Here is a 23,023-nt window from a genome sequence, read left to right as displayed (position 1 = left end):
CACAAGATGGACACCCTGCTGGCCAAGGCCCAAGCCATCAATGATAGTGGTAGTGCCCCTAGGATAACATAGCAAAAAAGGGGGAAAAGTTCTGAGAAATTGCAGCTGGAGAGAGGAGTGAGGATATCAGAAAGAGCCCTGCAGGCTCCCAGGTCAGTGCAGGAGGTGCTCCAGGTGCCAGAGCAGATTCCCCTGCAGCCCCTGGGGCAGCTCCTGGTGGGGCAGCTGTGCCCCTGCAGCCCAGGGAGGCCCATTGGGGAGCAGAGATCCACCTGCAGGGTAGAAGAACCCTTGCCAGAGCACATGGATGCCCGAAGGAGGCTGTGGCATTGTGGGCAGCCCACACTGGAGCAGGTTTGTGACCCTGTGCCACCCTGCAGCATTGTGCTCCTGAAGGAATTCAGCCCATGGAGGGACACATGCTGGAGCAGGTCACGAAGAACTGCAGCCTGGGGGAAGGACCCACACTGGAGAACTTCATGGAGGGCTGTTTGCCATGGGATGGAGCCCATCCTGGGGCAGGAGAAGATTCTGTGGAGTTCTTCCCCCAAGGAGGAAAGGGCACCAGAGGCAAGGTGTGAGGAACTGACCACAACCTCCACCCCCTGTCCCCCTGTGCCACTGGCAGGATGGAAGTAGAGAGCTGTGAATAAAGATATGGTCAGCAAGAGGGGAGGGGTGGGGGAACAGGTATTTTTAAGATTTGGGTTTATTTCTCATTTCCCTACTCTGATTTAATTGGTGATACATTAAACAAGATTCCCCAAGTTGGGTTTGTTTTGCACAGGACAGTAACTGGTGACTGATCTCTCCCTGCCCTTACCTTGGCCCTCGAGCCTTTCATTTCCCATATTTCCTCTCCCCAGCCCAGCTGGGCAGGGTAGGGCTAGACTGGCTTTGGTAGGCATCTGATGTCCAGCCAGGATGCTCCACATGCATCCATGCAGCAAAGCCTGGGAATGCCACACAGCCAGCAGAAAGTGGCACAGACCAAGGCTTTGCAACTCTGTGTCACAGTGTGGGAGTAATGAGCAAACTGTGGAGCACTCCAAAGGCAAACAGTGAAAAATTTTGAATGAGAAATGAGAGTTCCATATTTGCACTCTGTTTTCAAGGAAATTCTGAGGTGAAGAAGGAAACACTGTGCAAGTGTGCAACACCTGCAGCTTGTCCTTTCTGCTTTTACAGGGAGGGAGTACCAAGGACTCTTCCCTGAGTTCTCCTACATCCAGGAAAGGAAAATGAAAGAGCTGAGGGTTTCAAATTTCTCCTACTGTTCTCTGGCAAAATTGATTCTTCCTCCTTCAGAAAAACAAGGAAGGAGCCTGGGCAGTTCTAATAATACTTTCTTTCTGCCACTGCATAATGATTGTCCAACCAAGCATTTCTGAAGCCTCTGCGTCTTTTTCCATTTGTCCCGTGCTGGGAATCTCAACTTCCCGGCCTCACCGTGCAGTTTCAGCGATGTTCACTAGATGGCAATGCAATATCTAGGCAGCCCCAAATCCTCCACATGTCCTGGAATATCCTGTCCAGAACAGCTCACCCTGCACCGGGTTTTGGGTGGATACACTTGGGTGTGCTGAACTTCAGCTGAGGACCCTTGTATTTCACATTAATCCAGAGCATAAAAAACATGCATCACATCACTGCCTCACACAGTGCGGATGGTTGCAGCTTTTCCAGGAGACAGATATTATAAAGTTATTACCATACCATCAGAGCATCACCTGTTACTTTTCCTTCTTTTCTCCAGCCAAAAACTCACCTGCTCTGATTTTCCCTGTTTCCTGGGGCTATAAGGGCACCTGACCATGATCACAAGCATTTTATCTCAGTTTTGCTAGAAATGCTGCTGTGTCTAGAAATGGCTCTGTATGGATTTATGTAATTTTGTATTTCAGATATTTGCCTAAATATGGAAACAATATCCCTCTCAGATATTCTGTTGCAAATCAAAGCTCCAACCATTAAAGGATATATTGCCTTTACTGCAGGACATGTTTGGTTGCAGAGAAAGGAGGTTGTATTTCTATTTTTTGTATATGGGAAGAACAAATATATTTACAAAAAAAAAAAATAAATGGCTAGAGAGTTATAGGTTGGAAAAATGTATGATAACACTATCCTGTTAATAAGATACCCATCATAGTAGTCATGAATGACTAGAATAAAAAAAAAAAAAAAAACCCAAACAAAAAAACCCCCAAAAACCATGTACATAGCAAATTTTACATTTAGTCTGCCTTCAAAAATGTGTCTAGAGAATGTTCTGTAGGGTTTTCAGAGTAAGCAGTCTATGAGACATTTCTGACCCTTATTGTCAAAGCAACACTTAAAGCCCTGGTGAGAAGCAACGCCTCAGCAAGCTGTACTGTACAGGTCTAGTTGAAATTATGACTACTGTTCACCTGTGTCCATTATTTAAGGAAATAATATATTTATTGATCCCTCTTTGTGTATTTTTTAAACCTAATGTTTAATTTACATAGAATTATGGAGATAGGATACCAATTTATTATTATTATTATTATTATTCCTCATATATTTAGAAAATTAGTTTTTGTCACTGAAGAAAAATGAATTTTAAATATCTTTACCCATACAAGCAGAACTTGGCACAGAGATAATCCTGTGGGGAACCTGGTACCAACCATAGTGAAGGCTTTTGTGTTGTTGTGCATTAAATGATTTAGAAACTTGTATCCATTATCCAAATTAGCTCCCCAAATGAGCTTTGCAGCAAGTCTTCCCTGGTGGAAGCTCAGCACATGGTAGTTTATCTCCCTGATGAAGACTAAGCCTTCATGCTGGGTCTGGAGGGCAAGGAGAGCATTCCCAGGTCTGAGGAGGTGGTGGAAGAGTTTTAAAATTACAGATTTACAATGTGCATTAAACTTTCTCCGTTATTGGATTTGCCAAAGGAGATTTCATGGGCAGATGCCATTCTGTGGATTCATCTCCAGCTGCTGGCTCCTGAGGAGCACACACAGCTGCTGATGTACAAAATCCTATTTTGGAACTTCTGTCCTGTTACTCTGCTTCCTCCAGCCCTCAGCAGTGGCTGCCATGGGATCCTCCAGCCAGGCATTGGCAACCAGCAAAAAAAGATATAATATGAAGCAGGAGTCACCGCACACATGACATCATTACTGCATACCCACATAAACAAAACCAAAGAGTAAAATTGCTTCACCTTGGCCAAGGCTGGAACTCTCCATTTCACCATGTGCAAACACACCCAAGACATCCTGGGCTACATCATACTCTCCTCACCCATTTCTTTGAATTGATAACCACCCATTGCTTTGATAATGACTCTAGCTCCCTGCACAACCTTACCTGGAATCCCCAATTAATCAGGATTGGACATTCAAAGTCAGATGGCAGTGAGATAACAGGAACACATTTGGAAAGAAAAAATGTATTATGTCCCTTTAGTTAGGTGTGGCCTCACACTCTTGAGCAATTTTACAGTCATAAATAAACAAAATTAAACTGAATTCAGTATAGGAAAATATAGATCATGTCCAAAACAACAAACTTGTTTTTGGACATGATCTATATTTTCCCTGCATAATGCAGCCCCATACACAAGGCTGATAAAGTCTTTAAGTTCTCACTAGTCTCTCTGCTTAAAGAAACCTTGGTTTCAGTGAAAACATGTGTGTCCAGGGCTTTTTCACATGGAGTATTAGGGGTTTATTCAGTGTATGCCAACAGTCTGGCTAGAGCAAGGGGCTGCAGAGTCTGAGATGGGCAGCCTCGTGCTGGCAGCCTGACTGCAAAAAGCACAGCCATTTCCTGGTGTCATCAATTCCTGAACATTACAGGATTGGGAAAAGGATTGGAAAAGAGTCACAGGTTTCTTGGCAGGACTGAGGTGTTTTATAACTGTGCTACCAAAGGATAAAACCCTTTACACCTTTTCCAGGCCATGGTCCCTGCCCTTGGTGGCTGCAGGTGGGACTCAGACAGGGACTCCCTCAGGCAGCAGTTCTGCCTTCTGCAGCTCAAACCTCCGTGGGCAGGGTGTTCACACCCAAATGTTCACAGAGATCCCACCACTGGTGACATTTATGACTCCCAACAATTTCAGGGCACCTTGAACAACAGTTAGTCAGCTACCCTGGACCTCAGGCCCAAGGCTTAGGTTGCTGTGGTTGTAATGAGCCATGAAAATGTGAGCCCAGGGCGATGGATCATGATGCCAGCAGCCACCCAGCCAACCCAAAGAGCAGCTGAGGAGCAGAACCCAAACCTAACTGCAATGGGTGCCATTTAAACAGCACAGGCTTGGATGGCAAACCAGACATGAACATGTCTGACCTACTCTGCACATGATGGCCTACTCTGCCTTCCAGCAGATGGCCCACCCCAGCTCCCAAAAACCCAACGGAAATTCTTCCTGTAGTGCAGCCAGTGCCAGTTCAAGACATTTGGCCTTACTGGTTGGTTTCTTGCAAATGAAAACTCAACCACTCTGTCTTGTTTCTATGTCCAGAGATTTTGCTGAGATCTTACTGCAAATGAGAAGCAGCAAGAATTTAGCAAAGTTCCCAATAATGCCTCCCAGTAAAAGATTTTCTTCTTTCTTTTATGAATTTTTCTACTGAAAATCAGTGGTTTGTAGTCAAGAGTTAATAAATGTACCAGCTTTAAGCATCTGGAGAAATCATAGTCCAGAATAAATTGTAAGCTTTATGTATCGTTTAGCTCTGGTGTGGTCACTTGATTCCTGAGGAATGAACACATTCTGTGTGTGTAGGACAAACTCTTCACCCTAAGAATGCAATCTAGCAAACACCAGCTGTCTAGGGTTTTAGCCAACAGAACAGGAGAACAAATAATGATTAAAAAAAAAAAGCTAGAAAGCTGTATTTACAGCTGCATTAACACTTAATAACATGAATTTCTATCAGACTCAAGAACAAAACTGACCTTTAAGAGTAGCAAACTTGGAATATAAATGCAAAACACGGCCCGATTCTGAAAGCTCTGATAGAAAGCAGGTTTTATTCTTACAGTGCTTGTCAAGCCTTGGACTTGGAACCACAAAGCTCTTTGCTTGCAGAGCATTTCCAGGCAGACAATAAATCTGGCTGGTTTGTGCAGTTTGATATGACAGCATGGCTCGTGCAATTCTTTTAAGCAATGAAAATACGCCCTGTGCTGCAAGATTGTGTCACTGATAAAGGAGATCCCTCTTGCATTGTTTTTCTTTTTCACAAGGGTGCTAAGGGTATTGAAATGCTCCAGGCTCATGCACATATGGTCACTTATTGATTGACTCTGTAGATCCAGTTACAGCAAATGACATTATATGCTCTCCTCCCTAATTACTTAATGAAATCCCCTTGGGCTGCAACAATTTCCATATCAAAGTGGGTGGTTCATGCATAAATATAATGACTGGAGCTGGAGCAATTCTTTTAAAAGCAGCGGCATAAGGCCAAAGGCCATTTCCTACAATTAAATTAAGTAATTTAAAATCAAGTTTGATCAGGTGCTGTGGTCACAGAGGTGTGCTGGGTAGTCTGAGTTACTTTTCAGAAAGAACATTAAGTTTGTGTATCGCTTCTGCAGCAGAAGGTGGATAAGGTGGAGGAAGCAGCTCCTGGGAGCAGATCCCCAGGAACAGAGAGGAAACTGATCATTCCTGTGTTATCTGCTGAGGAACTTAGTTGTTACTGCAGCCTTTCAGCTGTCCTGCCTGTGACTGCTGCTGCTTCCCTGCCCTGCTGAGCCTGAAGGAGCCCATCACTTGTGTTATCTGACCAGGGCCAAGAGCAGAGGCCTGGCCTGGGCCTGTCACAGTGCAATATCAAAGAAATCGCTCCATTCCCAATATTTGCTGAGTTTAGGGCTGCTCAGCACTAGAGAGAAAGTCTTGGGTTTTATCTTGGAATTAATCCTTTTGCATTGATCATGGGACCTGTGTTCAGGAGAACTGTCTCTTCAATGTGTCACATCTCTCTCTCTCTGGGTGCCTAAATCAAAACTCCCACTTAACCTGCTCTCTGGCCACAATTAGATAAGTGTCATCTGCCCACAGGTGAGCACAGCAGTCACCTGAGCTCTTAGAAGTTTTGAGGCTTTCCACAGCAGATATTATTCTAATTAAAAATTATGAGTCTCCAGCTGTTCTCAGATTATGTACAAGCCCAGATGAACACATCCAGAGGAAGAATCTTCTCTTCCTCCCATTTCAATCACAGGTCATGGCCTAACTCAAATGCCAATTGTTCCCCAACCAGAAGAGATTGTATTTACTTCTCTCAGCCAGTTTGGGATTAACTCTCTTGGTGCATCTTTAGCAGAGTATCTAAGTATCTCGTGCTGCTGTTGTTTGGCTTTGCATGGGAAAAAAAAGGGAAAAAAAAAGGAAAAAAGAAACATCACAAGCCTCAGTAGGAAATTATTCAAGACTATCATCTGACAGACAAACCAACACTCAGTTCTCTTTGAGCATTTAAACCTCCCTCTTGCTCTGATTGCACTGAAATCCAGCCCAGAGCTTTCTCCTCGTTCACACTGCACAGAGCAGCCCAGTGCTGTGGCCTGAGGCTTGCTCAACACCTCTTGCCCAGGAAGGAGGACTGACAGCAGCAAATCCTGAATGAAAGAATGAATCAATGAAATCTGAATTCATGTGACACTTCCTTCTGCAATAATTTGAAACTTACTCCTGCAGAAAGTGTGTTAATGTTTATTTGAAAGCCCTTTGACCTCGTTGAGGTATTGTTTCCCTCAGTGTGCTGGGCAATAAACAGCTGTATCAATATTACCTTAACAGAAAAGTGTTTACTCTGTGTCAGTTCTTTTTCTATGTGTTTTCTCCAGTACATGGGTTGCAAAAAAAATCTCTTTGCAATTTCAGATTTAAAACGGGAGGTGAAAAGGATCCTGCTGCTATTTTACAAACCTGGAGCTACATCCATGGCAGCGGCTGAGCTGTGGTCAGCTTGCCCATGTGCCTGGAAATCACTGGGCAGGGTAGGATGCCCCTGCAGGCTTTACAGCACTCAGCTAGCCAACATCAGCAAGTCTAAATCATCCTCCCAAAGCTAGTTATAAAATATCAGCAGTTGTTTGCTTACAACCAGAATATAAGGGCTGTATAGATATACATTGTGTTTATTTGCTTTAACTCCTTTTTCATCAGCTTGAACCCATTTTTATCTTTGTGGAAAGGCCAGTATGCAATATGGGGTCAGTGGTGATAAGAGAGGCTGAAAATATTGGAGGTTAAATGTCTTTTGAGACTTGCATTTTCATTTTAGCTGTTGCTATGTGTGTGTAGCTGTCCACAGACCAGAGTGTGAGATCTGGAATGACATACTCCTTTTGAATTGCAACCAATTTTCTGACCAGCCAAATGAAAATATAAATTCAGGCTATGCTCAACTGTGTCTGCAGCTTTGCCATATTAATTAAATTACATATGGACCCAAGTGAGTTACAGGAAAACAAGCAAAAAAACCCCCATAGAACGACCCTGCAAAAACAGTTAGAGAGATCAAGGGTCAAGATTTGTGGCAGCAAGAAAAATTAAGCTGCACAAGTGGTAGAAATGCCTTTATTAGGAAGACAAACTTCTGAGGTACAAAGCCCTGTTACATGGCCAAGCAGCTGTTACCTTCAGCAATGGAAGGGATTTTTAAATTTACATTTCAAAAAATGTCATCCTTAAAACCAAAACACTGTTTAGTGAGCAGTGCACTGTTAATAGTTTCTAGTCCAGGAGTGAACTATAGAACTGGCTCATTTTACAATTTTTAAGTGTGGAGGCACATTGTAAACCCAAGTTTTAAGCAGTCTCTGCTCAGCAGTGAGAGCAATGTGAGCCATATGCTCGTTAATGCAGTGCAGTGAGTTCTAGTACCATCTAGCCAGCCTTAAAGGCAACTTCAAGGCAGCAAACGGGTCCCAACTGCCACAATCCATCAGACTGGCAGCAATGGTGGTGTTGGAGCTGATGGGCTAAACAGCACAGCCACAGGACAGCTGGGCTTACAAATTCATCCATGTGGCTCCGTTTGGTTTAGGACTGAATTCACTCCTGGAAAAACATGGTTCTTCCTACAAGGGAGAGCATCCAGTGAAGAAGCTGTTTAGCAACCTTACTGATCACCCAGAGGACAGGAAATAATCCAGAGCTTTGGGGTGTGGAAATGATAGAGAGGAATAAAATTATTGCAGTTATGACAGAGATTTGTCAAATAAAATCAGCATCAGAGTGCATTTTAATTTCTATATTATGCCAGAATGTGTAGGAGATAATTTAATTCTAATTTTGGGGTTTGATTTTTTTCCTATTACTGAAACTATTTTTCTCATTTTTTTCCCCCATATATTCTGAATATTTTCTCATTACTGTGTGTTTGCAATAATCTAAATTTGTGTATGGCAACTATGACCATAGTAACCTAAAATAAATAACACAGAAAATAAATGTTCTTCTCAGTGATTTGGAATGAATTTATGAAGAGAGTTTAGAGATCACCCTTGACCAGGTGGTGAGAAAGATTTCCAATTCAGAAGACCCTGGACAGAGGAAAAGGAGAGTGAGCATGGTTCTTAGAAAGCAAAATCCCACAGGTCTTGTTCAGCCCCCACTGATCCAAGCTGAGTAATGTCAGTAGGAGTTTTCACTAGGAGCCTGGCTTAAGGAACTGAGAAAGGGACTGCCTTGGACTGGGCTGCAATTTAACAAGTCTTCAAGGAAATGCTTGCTGGATCTTTCCTAGGATCTGTGGATAGGAATTGCTAGATTATGAATGCATTAGCCAAGGAGTTTATGACATTGCTTAAGACTCAGGGTATTTTAGCATGAACTGCCTTGACTTAAATTCTGGTTCTTTCATTAATTATGTATCTTCTGCTCTTTTTTCAGTATCTAAACTTCAAGTTGAAAGTATATTGCACCTTGTTTAGTGAAATACAAGTGTTCAGCATGCTGTAAAAATTTAAGAAACTATTCCCCCATCTTACATCTGAAAAAGGTCACTGACAATAATTATTTGCAAGTCAGAGTTCCTGCTTGCTGCATGTGCCCTTCTTTGGGATGCTGGCATGACCCAACTCTGTCTTTGTTCAACTTGGTGCTCTGCCTCATGGAGGGACTCAAAATAATGGCCTGGGCCCAATGGTTGCTTTGCAAAATTCTGGTGATGAAAAGCAGCCGTGAATTGACTTAATCAACCAGTTCAATGGTGTTTATGACTGCCTCAGCTTTCGGGGACAGCACAGAGTAGCTGGAGTAAATGGAAGGAGAGGCCCAGAGCTCTGAGGCAAAGGAAGGGGAAATGCAGCATTTCCTTCTCTTCCCACCCTGACAAGCAAGGCAAAATCTGGTGTAAACAGAGCTGGGGGGATGCAGCATCTGGCATGGCACGACACTGTCTGCCACACTCAGCTCTGCCTTCGCAGCCAGGAACAGCTCAGTCAACAGCAGTTACTTCAGAGGTTTCCCTCAGAGGGAGATTTATTCCTGGCACCCCAACCTGAGTGCTCTCAAAGCAGGAAAGCTTGTACCATTTCCAAGATTTCTGCTGGCTGAATTTACAGTTGGCTGGAGGATACAGGGGAAGTTTCTGTTCAGCTTATATGGTTTTCGCCATCGTGTCGTTAGCTCCTTTCAAAATAACAGCTTGCCTTCTTGACAGGAACGAATAAACTGGCAAGGCAATTCTTTCTTTGTTAATCTCTAGCTGGGCTCCAGCAGCACTAGAAAATGAACTGTCTCTAACTCCATTTGGCCTGTGTGCTGCACCACAACAGCCCCTCTGCAGGGAGGGGGATGACCAGCTTTCTCCAGAGGGCCAGGTGGTCACCAAATGGCACCAAGCGTATGTTTTTCCCTACTTCTGCAGCCCTGGATAGCTCAGCATTGATGGTATTCTCTGCTTTAACCATTTCCTCAGAGCTCAGACATCTCTAGCTGGAAGGCACAGCACAGAATAGATCTATGCATAGGAAAAACCCATTTATAGGTAAATATCATTAATCTTTCTAATCTTTAAAAAACTTGCAAAGGGAAGAAAACTTGTAAGCTCCTTATTGTTCCATATATGTGAAGGAGGCACCTGGATTTGTTGCTGTAGTAATGAAAGTGATATTTCTCTTCTTGACAAAAGCTTTTACCCCTCCAAAGAACATAGTCTTAGGGACAATTTTTGTGCTTACTCATTTGGATAGCTTGGATTAATTATTCTCATTATTTACCTGAGTTACAAAAAAATTTCTCCTACAGGTAATTTAACTAAAGGTGTTTAATACTTACAGTCTGACAAATAGATCTGTATCATATAATATATTGATATTTTAAATCTATGTCTTTAACTATATCTCAAGTTCCCCAAAACAAAGTCCTTCAGTTAGGATATTTCTAGCATTAGGTATAGAATAAAGAACACTCTGCAACCTGAATGTAGTGCTGAAAATAACAGAACAAAATATTATTTTAATGTTTCTTGAGTGTGAACATTTACATGTAGCTAGTAGTTTAGTTCCAATCTTTCTTCTTAAGCTCAAAGGCTACAAACACCTTGGAGGGGTTTCATGCTTTTTATATTTTATTTGCTGACATTACAAAGCAAAAAAACTTGATGAAACAAATGAAGTGCAGCATCTTCTGAAGATTATAAAAGATAATATATTTCAGAGTATATTTCAGAGTAAGAAAGGGTTATAATGAAAAGAGTTAAATTAAAGTGGGACTATCAGCATGAGTTTAGCTGAGGAAAGGTAAAGGAATAAAGAAGAGTCCATAGAGAGAAGGAGGAATAGAACCCTAAAGAAGAAGTGCTTTTAAGGAGGAAATGGTTTAATTTTTAACCAAAATTAGGTGGGGCATAAAAGCTCTTCAAAGGTCTCAACCAGAATCTCATTGTGAGCAGTGAAAGGACCTTAGTCTTGGTGAGCTTTAACCTATGGGAAAATTGGGCTTTCAAGGCTGATATAAAACCAATATTTGTCCATCATATAACAGCATGCAGCAGTGAGGAAATGTTCACAGTGTTCATGTAAGGATCATGGCATGTTCCATTGCTCTGCTTATTTCTGGGGTCTTCTTCTCTCTGTGCCATTTTCAGCAAAGCCTTACAAATATTACAAGATTTTTTCCAAATATTGAATCAAATAATGAAATTTCTTAGGCAGATATCATAGGCCAAGCTGTATGTAATACAGCTTTTACTGAGGTTTTATTGTACAAAAATCCTGAAAGGAAGCCCTGGACATCATGTCTTAAGTTGTCAGCTTGAAAAAAAGTAAAAACTGCATGGCTCTTAGGGGCCTTGAAATGCAGACAGGGAGAGCAGATACTGGAGAAAGGACTACTGCAAAGAGCCAAGGAACAGCAACTATCCAAAGGGTTGTGAACCCAAGGTTAAGCAAATGCATTTTTCTTACTCCTTCCCCACACTGCATGTTGCTGCACAAGCTAGAAAACAATCCTTGTTATCAACTCTCATTTACCACAGACAACAATAATCACCATTTTTTAATTTGGCTCTTTTTTCCCTAAAATCCTTTAGAAAAAAATATATGGCTCTATAAAATGTTGGATATGTTGAAATCCCTTTGCCTAAACTGTCTTGAATGTGGAGCTCAGCAGACATTCAGGTTCATTTATAAGGCCAGCATATGAGGCTGTTTGTTTATCAGGCATTCAAATCAGGAATAATGAAGCTGATAGAGTGCTAAGAATACACAAATGCTGTTTGCTTTGTAAGCCTGTATATGGAATTCAATAATAAATCCTGGGATATAGGACAGTCTATCACTGTAGAGTAATTATTTGTTGACTGCTGAGCCAGCTGTGTTGAATTTGCTTCTTGGTGTGTTCAGAATGCCAAAGCACCTCTAAATCTCAGCCTTTAGTTTAGATTAGACATGTTAAATGACAGCACATTTTTTATTACTTACACTAATCTAGTGTTTTATTACTTACACTAGTCAGGAGTGCTAGTCTCCTGATGCTAAAAGGAAGTTTTTGTTGAGATGGTATAGAACAAGGTAAGCTGGAACGGAGAGTGAATAGAACAACTTTTGTTGACTAATTACTTGTCTTTAAAATGCTCTCAGAGATGGTAATGGCAATATTGACAAGCTGTTGATGTCTTGGGACTGTGAGGACTGATTCTGCACGTGTGGAAAGAGAAGAGGACACACATCAATGTTAAAGAAAGGTAAATACTGCCTGGAAAGCAAAGCTTCTCTGTATGCACATAGATGTGTGTGTGCATGTATATCTGGGACCTGCTCTGGTTGTGTGTGGTTGTACTTGGGCTCACAGCACAGGAACTCACTGGGGATGCACGAGAAGGGCTCAGTGCAAAGGATAAGGAAGCACTGATTTCCTGAGACCTAGTCCATTGCTTCAGGCAATGCCACAACCTGGTTTTTTTATGGCCTGCACAACAGAATTACATCTGCTGACTTCATTCTGGAGGCAACACTTAATTCCAGAGGCAACAATAATCTGGCAGCACTGGGAACCACACCAATGCTGGCTGCCCCTCCTGTGCAGGGAACATTTTTCACTGGTCACCTCTGGGCTTCTGTGGCTGCCTGGAGGGGGCTGAGCTTGACACTGCTCAGTCTTGTGAGAAAGTGCCTGAGTTCTGCATCCTGCACTTACTCAAAGGGAAACCTTAGAAAGGTATTGCTACCAGAAGGGAGACCTTAGAAAAAGCAGTAGCTCCCCATGGAGGAAGAAAAATGATCTAACAGACATTTTAAAGTCAAGGGAGAAGTGTTAGACCTCTAGAGTTCTCACATCTGAAATCCAGGTCTTGTTTTGCCAGGGCTCGGAGCCAAGGGATCAAAACCTTAAGTGCTGAACCCTTCAGGAGAGGGCAAAAATGAATCAGGGAAGAAGATCAGCAAAAGACAACTGAGCAGGATGGACAGAGGATCAGACCTGGTAAAGTTTTCTCAGAGTGTAAAACTCTGTAAATGTCCATCTGTTTTGGAGCCTTATCCAAACATTTCCTACAGCATGTGGGAGTGCTGGGAAACTCAGCTTCTGACCTAGACTGGTCTGAGTGCTGAGCAGGTAACTATCCAATATCAGCACATCCAGGAATCAGCCAGTACAGAAATCCTGGAGTGAGGTCATCTTATCCACTCACACCTCATAAAGCCTTGCAGCAACCTATCTCTCTGGGAAATCAAAATCTGGGTTTAACAACCCAGAACCTTGTTGTGAAGGTCAGTATTTGTGACATTTAATTTTCAATTATTATCCCAAGGAACTGATGAAGACCTATGCTTCCTTGTTAAAACAATCTGGATAAACAGCCAGTAAGAAGAGCAGCAATAACACTGCTCAGAAGAGAACTGCAGGGAAAAGGAGCGTGCTGTAGGTGTCAGGCAGGTTATTTCACTCCAAGTACAAGCCAGGAAATGGAGAGAGCTGTTACTCCCTGTGCTGCCGCCCCAGCAGCCTGTCCTCCCTGCAAAGATGCTGGAGAATGCCAGGAGTCTCAGCTGAAAGAATCAGGATTTCACAGAATGCATGGGGTTTTTTCCCCTCCTCAGTTTAATAAAAGCAAAAAGCATTTGCACTTCACTCCCCTCTTTTAGTCAGACATTTCTGATTTACTTTATAGTCCTAGGAGAAAACAATTTTTTAAATTATCTTTTTAAGCAATGAATTAAAGAAAAGTAACCTGCTTTTATGCAAAGTGCTTATATGGAATAATCTCTGAAAGATTAATCTCTGACTCCTCATGAATTCCTTGTTACCTCTGTGACTGGGGCTTCAGTCCAGAGCAGGGCTGGGAACTGACCAGCTACAATACCTGATGCTCCAAATATTTTCTTGAACTTATTTGGAAAATCAAGGGAATTTATTTTCAGATTATTTTCTTAATAAGAAAAAAAAAAAGAAAAAGAAAAAAAAAGTTCTTTTTTAATGCACATCCATAAGGGGGAACCAACAAATTTTTAAATGTTGCAACACACTTTATTTTGTTGGGCATTTTAGATATTCAATTAAATAGCACTATGTTAAACTACATTTTGTTCTTTCTTACACACTATATGATGCATATTCACTGTCATGACAGTTTCATCATGCTAGGAACTTATACACATACCTACAGTTTTAAAACCAAGATTCTCTTAATAAAACACGCATATCTACAGTAACAACAATTGCAAAGAACACATTGTTAGGTCAAGATTTCAGCAAACTTTACAAACTACACAAAATAAAAAGGCAAAAAAAAAAAATACCAGTACACAGTGAAGTTCTTGGCAGAGAACATATCTTTACATTTGGTGAAGTTATGCCTAGAAGTCATTTTGCTTTTGCATTTTTTTTTAAGGAATAAAATTATATACATTATTTAGAAATCCTCCAAATAGGAAGTATTAAATAGCACAAATAATATTACAGTCTTAAATTTTGGTGTTACCTACAGTAGAGGGGCTACTTTAAACAAAAATTGCAGTTTGTCTATTCTGTACATTTAACGCCAAACACTCAGCTGGTATCAACCCCAGTAGCTGTAAGGACAACAGGGAAGTTACATTAGTTTATATCAGCTGAGCATCTGGTTCCTGACTTCTCTATACATGCAGGAAGGCTCCGAGAGCATGGAAGCTTGGACCAGTTATGCACTGACAGAAGCTTATTATATTTATATACTGGAGTTCTCATGCAGCAGGAAAAATGTTAGTTTAAGTGTAATCCCTTAAACAGTCATACCATAATAATGGTATATGAAGCAGCTTTAAAAATATTATTTTATAATCACATGAAACTCTGAGCTATGCTGATTGTGTTAATGGAATCCCTTATTGCCAATATTCTATTAGAATTTAGAAAACAGTGTAACTGTAATTTCTGAGGCCTAATGGGGGCCTATTAAAATATCACTGTACCTAAGCACTTAAAGGGCAATTTGTACCCTGAAACACCTGTTAATCACTGTATTCCATCTGGAAGCAATTCTGATCCTCACAACAGGCATTAGTACCACACTAACTCTGCAGTGAATCTGCTGGGGAGATGGGAAGAGCATGGCAGCACACAGAGAATATGCACTAGTGTCATTCCAGGAGGTAGTTCTAGACCAGGGCACTTCATTTTTGGTTTGTCACTTACACACCTCAGAAGTCAGTCATATTCAGGAAAAAAAAAGGAAAAAAAAAAAGGGAAAAAAAAAGGGCCAGATTCCCCCAGAACCTACTTTGCTAGCTCTTGGAACCAAATTCAATCTCATGGAGGTCAGAGGAAGTTTCCTGATGGTTTCCATAAGAAGGACCTTAGTTATTAACGCCTAAATATTGCAGAAATACACATTGAGGCCTTGAGTAAGGAGAGCACTTAACTAGATGGCAATAATGAGCAGGCTGGCACTGCCATGCTAGCAGTAGGCACACAAATTAAATTCAAAGAGATCCCAGCAGCATCAAAGGGATTTAGAGACTGTTTAAATGGTGTGATCAGGGCTCATTTCCCAGCTGTCCTTCACGAGGTGGTGATAAAGTGACAATCCAGCTAATGGCAGATAAACACCAGTGTTACCTCCATTGCATTAAGCTGAATTCACACAGGCACAAACCCAGAAGTGTTTCCCCATGCCCTGTAGAGTTACTCCCAGAGAATTCTAATAGAAGCAGAATTATAACTTAACAACTCAGATTTGAGCTGAACATCAGTTTATATTTTTGTATAATGCCATAAATAATTGTGGTTTTTCTAGGGTACTCCTACATTTTTAATCCCTGTGACTGTTTTGAACAGACTCAGTGGCTTCCAGAACACTCTTACATAGTAAAAGCAGTGATGATCTGCCCTTCTTTATGGCATTTGCATTGCTCAAAAAAAAAAAAGTGATTGCTTTTCCTAGGATGACCTGGTGTACACTCACCCAATTTTCAACCAAACTTGCTTCATCAGACCTGACAGCTGCTTCTTAAACAAAAGATTTCTGTTTGAACATGCCTCTAAAGTTAGAGTTTTTGGTTTTCAACCCAAACCCATTTTTCAGTCTTATTTTTCCCTCATTCCTTTTTTTTTTTTTTTCTTTTCCTGATCTGCTTTTTAGCAGAGAACTGAAAATAGGAGCAAATTTGGAAAATAACATGGAAAAGAATAAGGGAAAAAAAACTGGAAAATGGGAATGGTTTAATTAGAAAATTCTAGTTAAAATATTTGCAACTTTGAGAAAACAGTTGAAAAAATAATGTTTTAAAAATTTCAAAGACACTTATGACTTGTTTCCACATTGCAGACTAGCTCCAATTTAATCATGGAACAGAATAAAGATAATCTATATTTTTCATTTCTGAACAAGCACTATATGGTATATCTACATTCTGTCCTTTGAAAAGAAATTGGAGTGTAATCCTTTGAGAAGTAGCTAAAATACCTAAGTCACTTAGGTGTTTTTCAAAATTGTATGTATAATGAACATTCTCATGTTACCTTTGTGCCACTTATAAAGCTATGTAGTGTTATAGGACTCCCTATTTTAATAAAAATCAATATGAGCAGAGATATTTTAAGTTACATTCCAGAACTCATTAATTTATTGCAACTCATACTATGCACAATAATCAGTGCTTACTCTGATAAAGTATAAATTCTTTGTTTTTCTTCTGTTTGTTCCTTCATTTGACCTCTGAGCAAATGAAACATTTCTAGTACATTTTACTTGCTTCCTAGCTGCATGCATTCACATGATTTGATCGATGAGTGAAAGCTGTAAACCCAATATTGAGCAGTAAACAAGAAGAAACTCATGTTCTTAAACACAGTGCAAGGAAATCTTAGTACCATCCTGCTCTAAGTACGCATCTTAACCCAGATTCTTTCACCACCAGTCTAGTTGGTGCAGGTCCAGAGTTGCAAGACAATGCACTGATTTTGTAAAAATTTCTATTCAGCTGTAATAAATATTGAGATGTTATAGGTGAATCTGGTTTAAGACGAATACCCAGTGCTTCTTCTAGAACAGAGCCCAGGCTTGAATCACTAAGTACCTAGGAAAGAAAATGCTCTGAGTTATTTTCTTATGTTACACTGCATTTAATTGGGAGACAGATCTTTTACGTGTCTTGCTAGAATTTAATTTAATTTTTTATCAGATTTGCACGAATTTGTTCACAATAGACAAATATAAGCCCCCTACACTGAGGACAAAAATATCTATTACTATAAAATAAAATTAAGATCCAGGTAATTGGTTTCTTCTGTTTCTACTTTTTCTGCTATTGATAAGGGCCTTTAGTTTGGTGTAGTCCCCTCTCATCTTCTGGGATTCTTCCCTGTGCTGCCCTGCCTGCCTGCTGTCTTTGCAGTACTGGTTGATCATCTGCATCTCCGAGTGGCTGAAAGCCCCCACAAAGTCCTTGGGGTGGAACTGCAGCGCTCGCACCGAGCTGGCCCAGGTCCAAGGGGACCACTTGTCAGTCATGACAGCCACCACCTCTGAATCCAGCACCTTGAAGTTGATCTTTGCCAAGGTCTGCTTGAAGTTGTTCTCGGTGGCGATGCAGTGGTAGAGCCCGCGGTCGCTGTCCTGCACGGAGCGAATCAGGAGCCCGTGCTCAGTAGCTATGATCCTCTCGTTCAGCTTCACCTGGAGAGCAGAAAGGCAGAAGGAACCTCTTAGGGAAGGTTATGGAACAACAGAGCACTGCATCTTTTGGTAAGCTTCCCTTCAAACATGACTTTCCTAAAGTTACTATATTTTTATATAATTGTCTTCAAGAGACCACCTTTAGAAGAGAGCACACCTCAAAGAAGGCAAGTGTTGCTAAAGAAAATGACTTAAATAATTTTATTTCTTATGCTGGAATAAATCTGATCAGGATGTAGACAAAGATGAAAATCTGGAAACCACATTAAATAGAAGCTTTCATAATGTTTGAACAGTAGAGTTGAAAAAATGAACTTTTATTTGCCCTGCTGCACTCCTGAGAATGTCTCTCAGCATCAAGAGAGTGCTGCTGAGTGGAAGAAAGGTGTAGAACCAGGGAGGCTCATTTGACATTGAACTCAAGGTGTCTTCTCATTAAATGTTTTGACTTTGAGCAGGTTCCTGCTGAAGAACTCTATCTGCTCTGCAGAGTCTGCAGCCTATAAAAGTTATCACCACAGTGGTCCCAAGTGGGACTTGGCTCAGTGTTAACCAAGAGCACAGGTACTCTCCTATTTCCTTTCTGGCTTCAGACTCTGCACTGTCCCAGGAGATGATCACATCAACTGAAAGAAGCAAGTTACCAGAGCTTGTTATCATCCAATTATAAATTAATGTGCAGATGTCCCTTTGCATATCAGTATGAAGTAAAAATTGCTAGTTCAGTCCATTATGAAAGGAAACCACTGCTGGTATTTTGCTGCATGGTTTTTCTATTTTGCTACTCTACTCTGCATTATACTTGGTTCTCTTGGGAACTAATTTACTTATTATGGTATTCTGCTATTGTAAACTTTTGTAGACATTGTGGAAGATTTCCAGACATCTGAGAGCTTGAAAACTAATCAACACTTTGATTGCTTTATTCAGCCTGTTGTACCATGAAACTGCATCGATTCCAATATATGTACTGAATATAAGAACAAAAAAAGGGAGATGATCTACTGAAGCAATGGGTTAAGGAATGGCACCTATTGCCAGGACATGGCTTTGAATAGTTAAAAAACTCAGTGAGACATTTGTAATTCCCCTCTGTTTTTGTAAAATGGCCTGATAGGAGAATAATACTTTACAGTATTTATAACCTATCAACAGACACCACATTACTTAAAAGTTCCTTTTGAAAAATGTTTCTTTTTATTCATATTGTAAGTGCCTTGGATTTGCAATGGATTTTTCCCCTTTTATATTGCTTAAGGAAGGAACATTCCCCATAAACAATCATACTGTATATTACAGTGCTGAAACTTGAGAGCCGTAGAGAGTGCAGTAATGGAAAATGTGATTGCACCATGGTGAGGAAATGCTTTTGTCAATACGTGTTCTTAGCCTGGACTAGCTTCTTGCTAAAGAAACCTTTCACATTTCTCCCACTTTTGCCTTTTATCTCTTCAATAGCACAGAGGAGCTACTGCATGCTGACTTCTTCCTGAACTTTATACAAGTTCTTGCTTTTATGCCTATTTCCTTAGATCAATAAGAAGTTCTGAGTGCTGAAAACCTTCAGTTTGCAATCAGTAAGGTGTGAAGCAAAGATTCTTTAATTTTCTGTAGCTGCTCTGATCTGACAGAAATCTGTGGGTCTGAGGATGAAGTGTCAGCTGTACTGAGTCTGCTCTTATTCATATGAGTAATGATGGTCACTGTCCTGCCTCCACACAAATTCTCCACCTTCACTGTAGCCAGACTGCCTGATAAAAACACAAACTGTTCCCTCCCTTTATTTGGGAAGGGAATGTCATGCTGACTGAGGATCCTCATATAGCTCACCTCTTTCCTCCTGTCATTGTCTTTCTGTAGCAGCCATTTAATAGAAGCCTGAGGAGATTTAGGTGTGCATTCCAGAAAGGTGGTGTTGTTTTTTACTCCATACTGCACTATTTCTGCTGCATTTCTGTATGCTAGAAAGAAAAAAAAAAAAAAAGAAGAAAGAAAGAAAACAGGTCAGGATGCTGTGAATGCTGATTTGATTAAGAAAACATGTAACTCTTTGCAATATAGATTAAATGAAGTATGCCTGATTCTGATATTGGCCAAAATCAAATATGTTTTAGGAAAAAATTTCAAATAAATTAAATGGAATGTGAAGAAGCACATTCAGTTTCAAATATCAATGTTTTCAGAGTGACATGGTCTGTTCTGAGAAACTAGGACACCTATAGGCTGATAAACTTTGCTGATGGGATAACTGAGCTCAGGGATATTTTTCTGTGAAATGATCTCATTCTCTACTACTCCAAAAGAGAATGAAGCATTTAATGCATTTCTTCACCTTTTATGAGTTGGGGGAATAAGGCTGTATGATCAAAATAAAGCATCATGCCCTAAAGAAGGCTCCAGCTACTCCAGCTGCATGCAGCATCCCAGGGAGGAAAGAGCGGGCAGGCTGGGCTCCTGATCCTCTGCTTCTCTTCCAACACATGGAAGGGACTTGGCTCTCAACCTGAAATGTGATGAATATGTGGACAGGCCAGCAACAGAGAGAAAGACAGATTTATAGCACTCCAGCAACACCTGGGCAAGTGCTGAGCATATGTCATCACTCAGACTTCTTGTGTCCCTTTACAGTCTCCATAGCTGAATAATTGGCAGTCAAGTAGGAACTTCTGGATGCTTATTGCTTTGGTCCTCAAAACAAAGCACCTCCAGACTGAAAAGCTTGTCTCATATATGAAATACATTTTTTTATTTTTGAGAAAGAAGCAATGGAAGTTATTGAAATAATATGAGAACTGCAAATACCTAGAGGTCTGTATGTCTAAAATCTGATTCTGTTCTTGCACAGTCCTAAGACTGGCTTTTCTCAGACTCTACTTTATCTCCCATTCTTTTCAGTTTCTTTCATCAACTGATATGTGAAATTGAAATCTATTCTTCTGAAGGAAGGAGACTTTGCCTGTTTTTAGTCCTTCAGCACATTTAGGAAGCTGTACCAAAACCAATTATAACTTCTAGGAGAATAATGTGGAAATACTTCACATTCAAAATGCATTTCTGTAATGGCTATAAGGGCTAACACAAACCTAACAATGTTAAACAGACGTGAAATGAAAACATACAAGATTGCTTAGTTCTTGATGATTTATTTAAAAATAACAATGTGCTAAAAATATTAAGTTTATATGTGCTTAGAGGTCTCCCATGTTTAAAGACTTGGATTCAGCATGATGGTTCTCTATGAGCATGGAAGATTCCTTGGCTTTGCTTGGCTCTCTGCTCTTTTGTCCTTTAAGTAGATTTCACTTTTTTCCCCAAACACAGTCATTTTGCTATAAATGGCTGTAAATTATATTTTGCAAGTGTCTAAATTGCTCTTTCTTTTCATCTTTTTTTTCCCAGGGAAACAACTGCCATCTACCTACCCTGTATCCCACTGCTGCCACCGAAACTTCCTTTACAGAGATGTTAAAATACCTAAACCTATAAATACATCCACATTGCAAAAGTGGCTGGAAAACAAGAAACCTGCTTCACAAGACTGTCAAGGTTGAAACAATTATCCCCCCTCAGGCTAGAATGCAGACAGTTGACATTCTCACATTTTCCAAATGGAAGGAGACAGACACCCACCCTTAGGACAGATAATGGGTGGGAGGTCTCAGCAGATGCCTGCAGGGGAAGACACAGCTCAAGTTGCTTCAACGTGGATCTCTCAGAGCTCAGGTGTATTCTCTAACAGGGGTCATCTCTTGGAATTACTTGCTCAAGCTCTTCAGCTTCATAAATAAATTACCTAATAGTGACTCATTTAAGCAGAGGGATCTACACCCAACTGACTGCTGTGGTCTTTTCTGATCCAGGAGATTCTTCCAACAACCAGTGGAGACTGTTTCAGTAGAATTATTATTAACAGAACCTTTCACATGTCACTCTTAAAGCATTGTTCTTTGATTAGAAAAACATCAATAAAAACATTTACAATCAGCTCTATTACTCGGTCACCAGGTGGTACAGATGAGAACATACTTCAAAAATCAGGCTCATAATAGAGGTGAAAGGAGCACAATTGTCTGTGTGCCCTCAGTCTGATGGCATCCATTGCCCCTGCCTAGCTCAGACATGCAGGGGGTTCAAGAGGATTGAATTGCCTTTATATATCTGTTTACTCCTATGACTTTGGGCATGTTTGACTGGTATCCATCAAACTAGAGAAAGTGCTTGCTGGGAGAGCAAAGCCTTGGCTCCCCTGGCCAGGCTGACTAAACAGTTGCACAGCTGGAAATAAGAGACTCCATAAAGAAATTTGGAATCGTTTTTTTCCTCATATAAAGGGATAAGGGAATAATCATAAATCAAAAGACAGGCCAGCCTAGATCCTGCTGTTTGCTCAAAGGTGTGCTCCAAAACTCAGTATGGGATCAAATATTCAGAGAAAATTGGAGGTCCAAAGCTTAAATGAATGAAATGGCATTAATAAAGACTGAAGGGAAACCAAGGTAAACTAACTTTACCTTTTTCTAATCAACAGTGTCAGCTTCTCAATTCAAGTATGTTGAACTATGTATTTAATGTCTCAATATTTTATCATGTATGTTCACGTTTCATGTAATTGCAAGGAAGGTGCTAAAACCAAATCAAAACAAAACTCAGACTTGGAAAATAATTATGCTTTACCAGTAAACCAAACTGATAATGTCAGTTACAATGAATCATACAAAGGAAAACCATGTGTTCTTTATATAACATGAGGATCTCTAAATTACAGTACCTTTCAGGTTGAAACCTCGGCACTGAGTCAGAGGGTTTCCATGTCTCACGTCTTGTCTACGGCTCCTCCTGCAATATTTTGTAAAAACAAAATATTATTCCAAGATAGCTACACTGAAAATAACCACTTTTTTTATTTGTGGATTTGCTTTTTTTATTTGTGTTTTGTTTTTTTTACTAGATCAAATGTTAGGGATAGTTCATGACCTACGGTGAGTGTGCTTTACTCTTGGCAGGCTTGTTGGTGTGAAGATACTGTTTAGGTGAAGCATCTGTTGAAGCTGATAAAACAGGTGCAGTTTTTGTAGGTAAAACAGTTGTGCAGTGGAGGTTTAGGGATGGAAGGATCAGAGGTGATAAATGAAAGAGATCTCTGTTCACTCACAATACCCAGCATTCAAAGCCAGAACCTCCAGCTGAAACTCTTCATAAAGGCAAGCAGCTAAGAATGAGATGCACAAGATTCATACTGCTCATATCTGACACACCAGCACAAAATTATGATAAAAATTACCTCAATTTCACGTGGTAAGTGAAGCTTACCAGAAGCTCCAAGCACTTCATTTTTGGTGCCTGTAGCCACCTTTGTAGCAGAGTGACTGAAGTATTCATCCAGAATGGTGGAGAGCTAAGATTCTATTCTGTCTTCTACT

General features: G+C 40.5%; 1 protein-coding gene across 1 annotated transcript in view; it reads right to left on the bottom strand.

The window, feature by feature from the left end:
* Positions 1-15,823: 15,823 nt before the first annotated feature.
* Positions 15,824-23,023, bottom strand: part of SEMA3C (semaphorin 3C) — a 113,603-nt gene continuing 106,403 nt past the window's right edge. Inside the window, exons 15-17 of the mRNA XM_054273814.1 lie at positions 22,372-22,439; positions 19,434-19,564; positions 15,824-17,603 (exon numbers count right to left, since the gene is read on the bottom strand). Of these exons, the coding sequence (XP_054129789.1) occupies positions 17,190-17,603; positions 19,434-19,564; positions 22,372-22,439 (613 nt within the window). The 3' untranslated portion in view covers positions 15,824-17,189. The remainder of the gene's footprint in view (positions 17,604-19,433; positions 19,565-22,371; positions 22,440-23,023) is intronic.

This window comes from Melozone crissalis, unplaced genomic scaffold, assembly GCF_028551555.1.
Source record: "Melozone crissalis strain CALT ecotype California unplaced genomic scaffold, PUWL_Pcris_2 ptg000004l_1, whole genome shotgun sequence".
In the NCBI taxonomy this organism is placed as follows: domain Eukaryota; kingdom Metazoa; phylum Chordata; class Aves; order Passeriformes; family Passerellidae; genus Melozone; species Melozone crissalis.
Note: the sequence above shows the minus strand (reverse complement) of the source record. Positions and strands in the feature narration are given on the sequence as shown.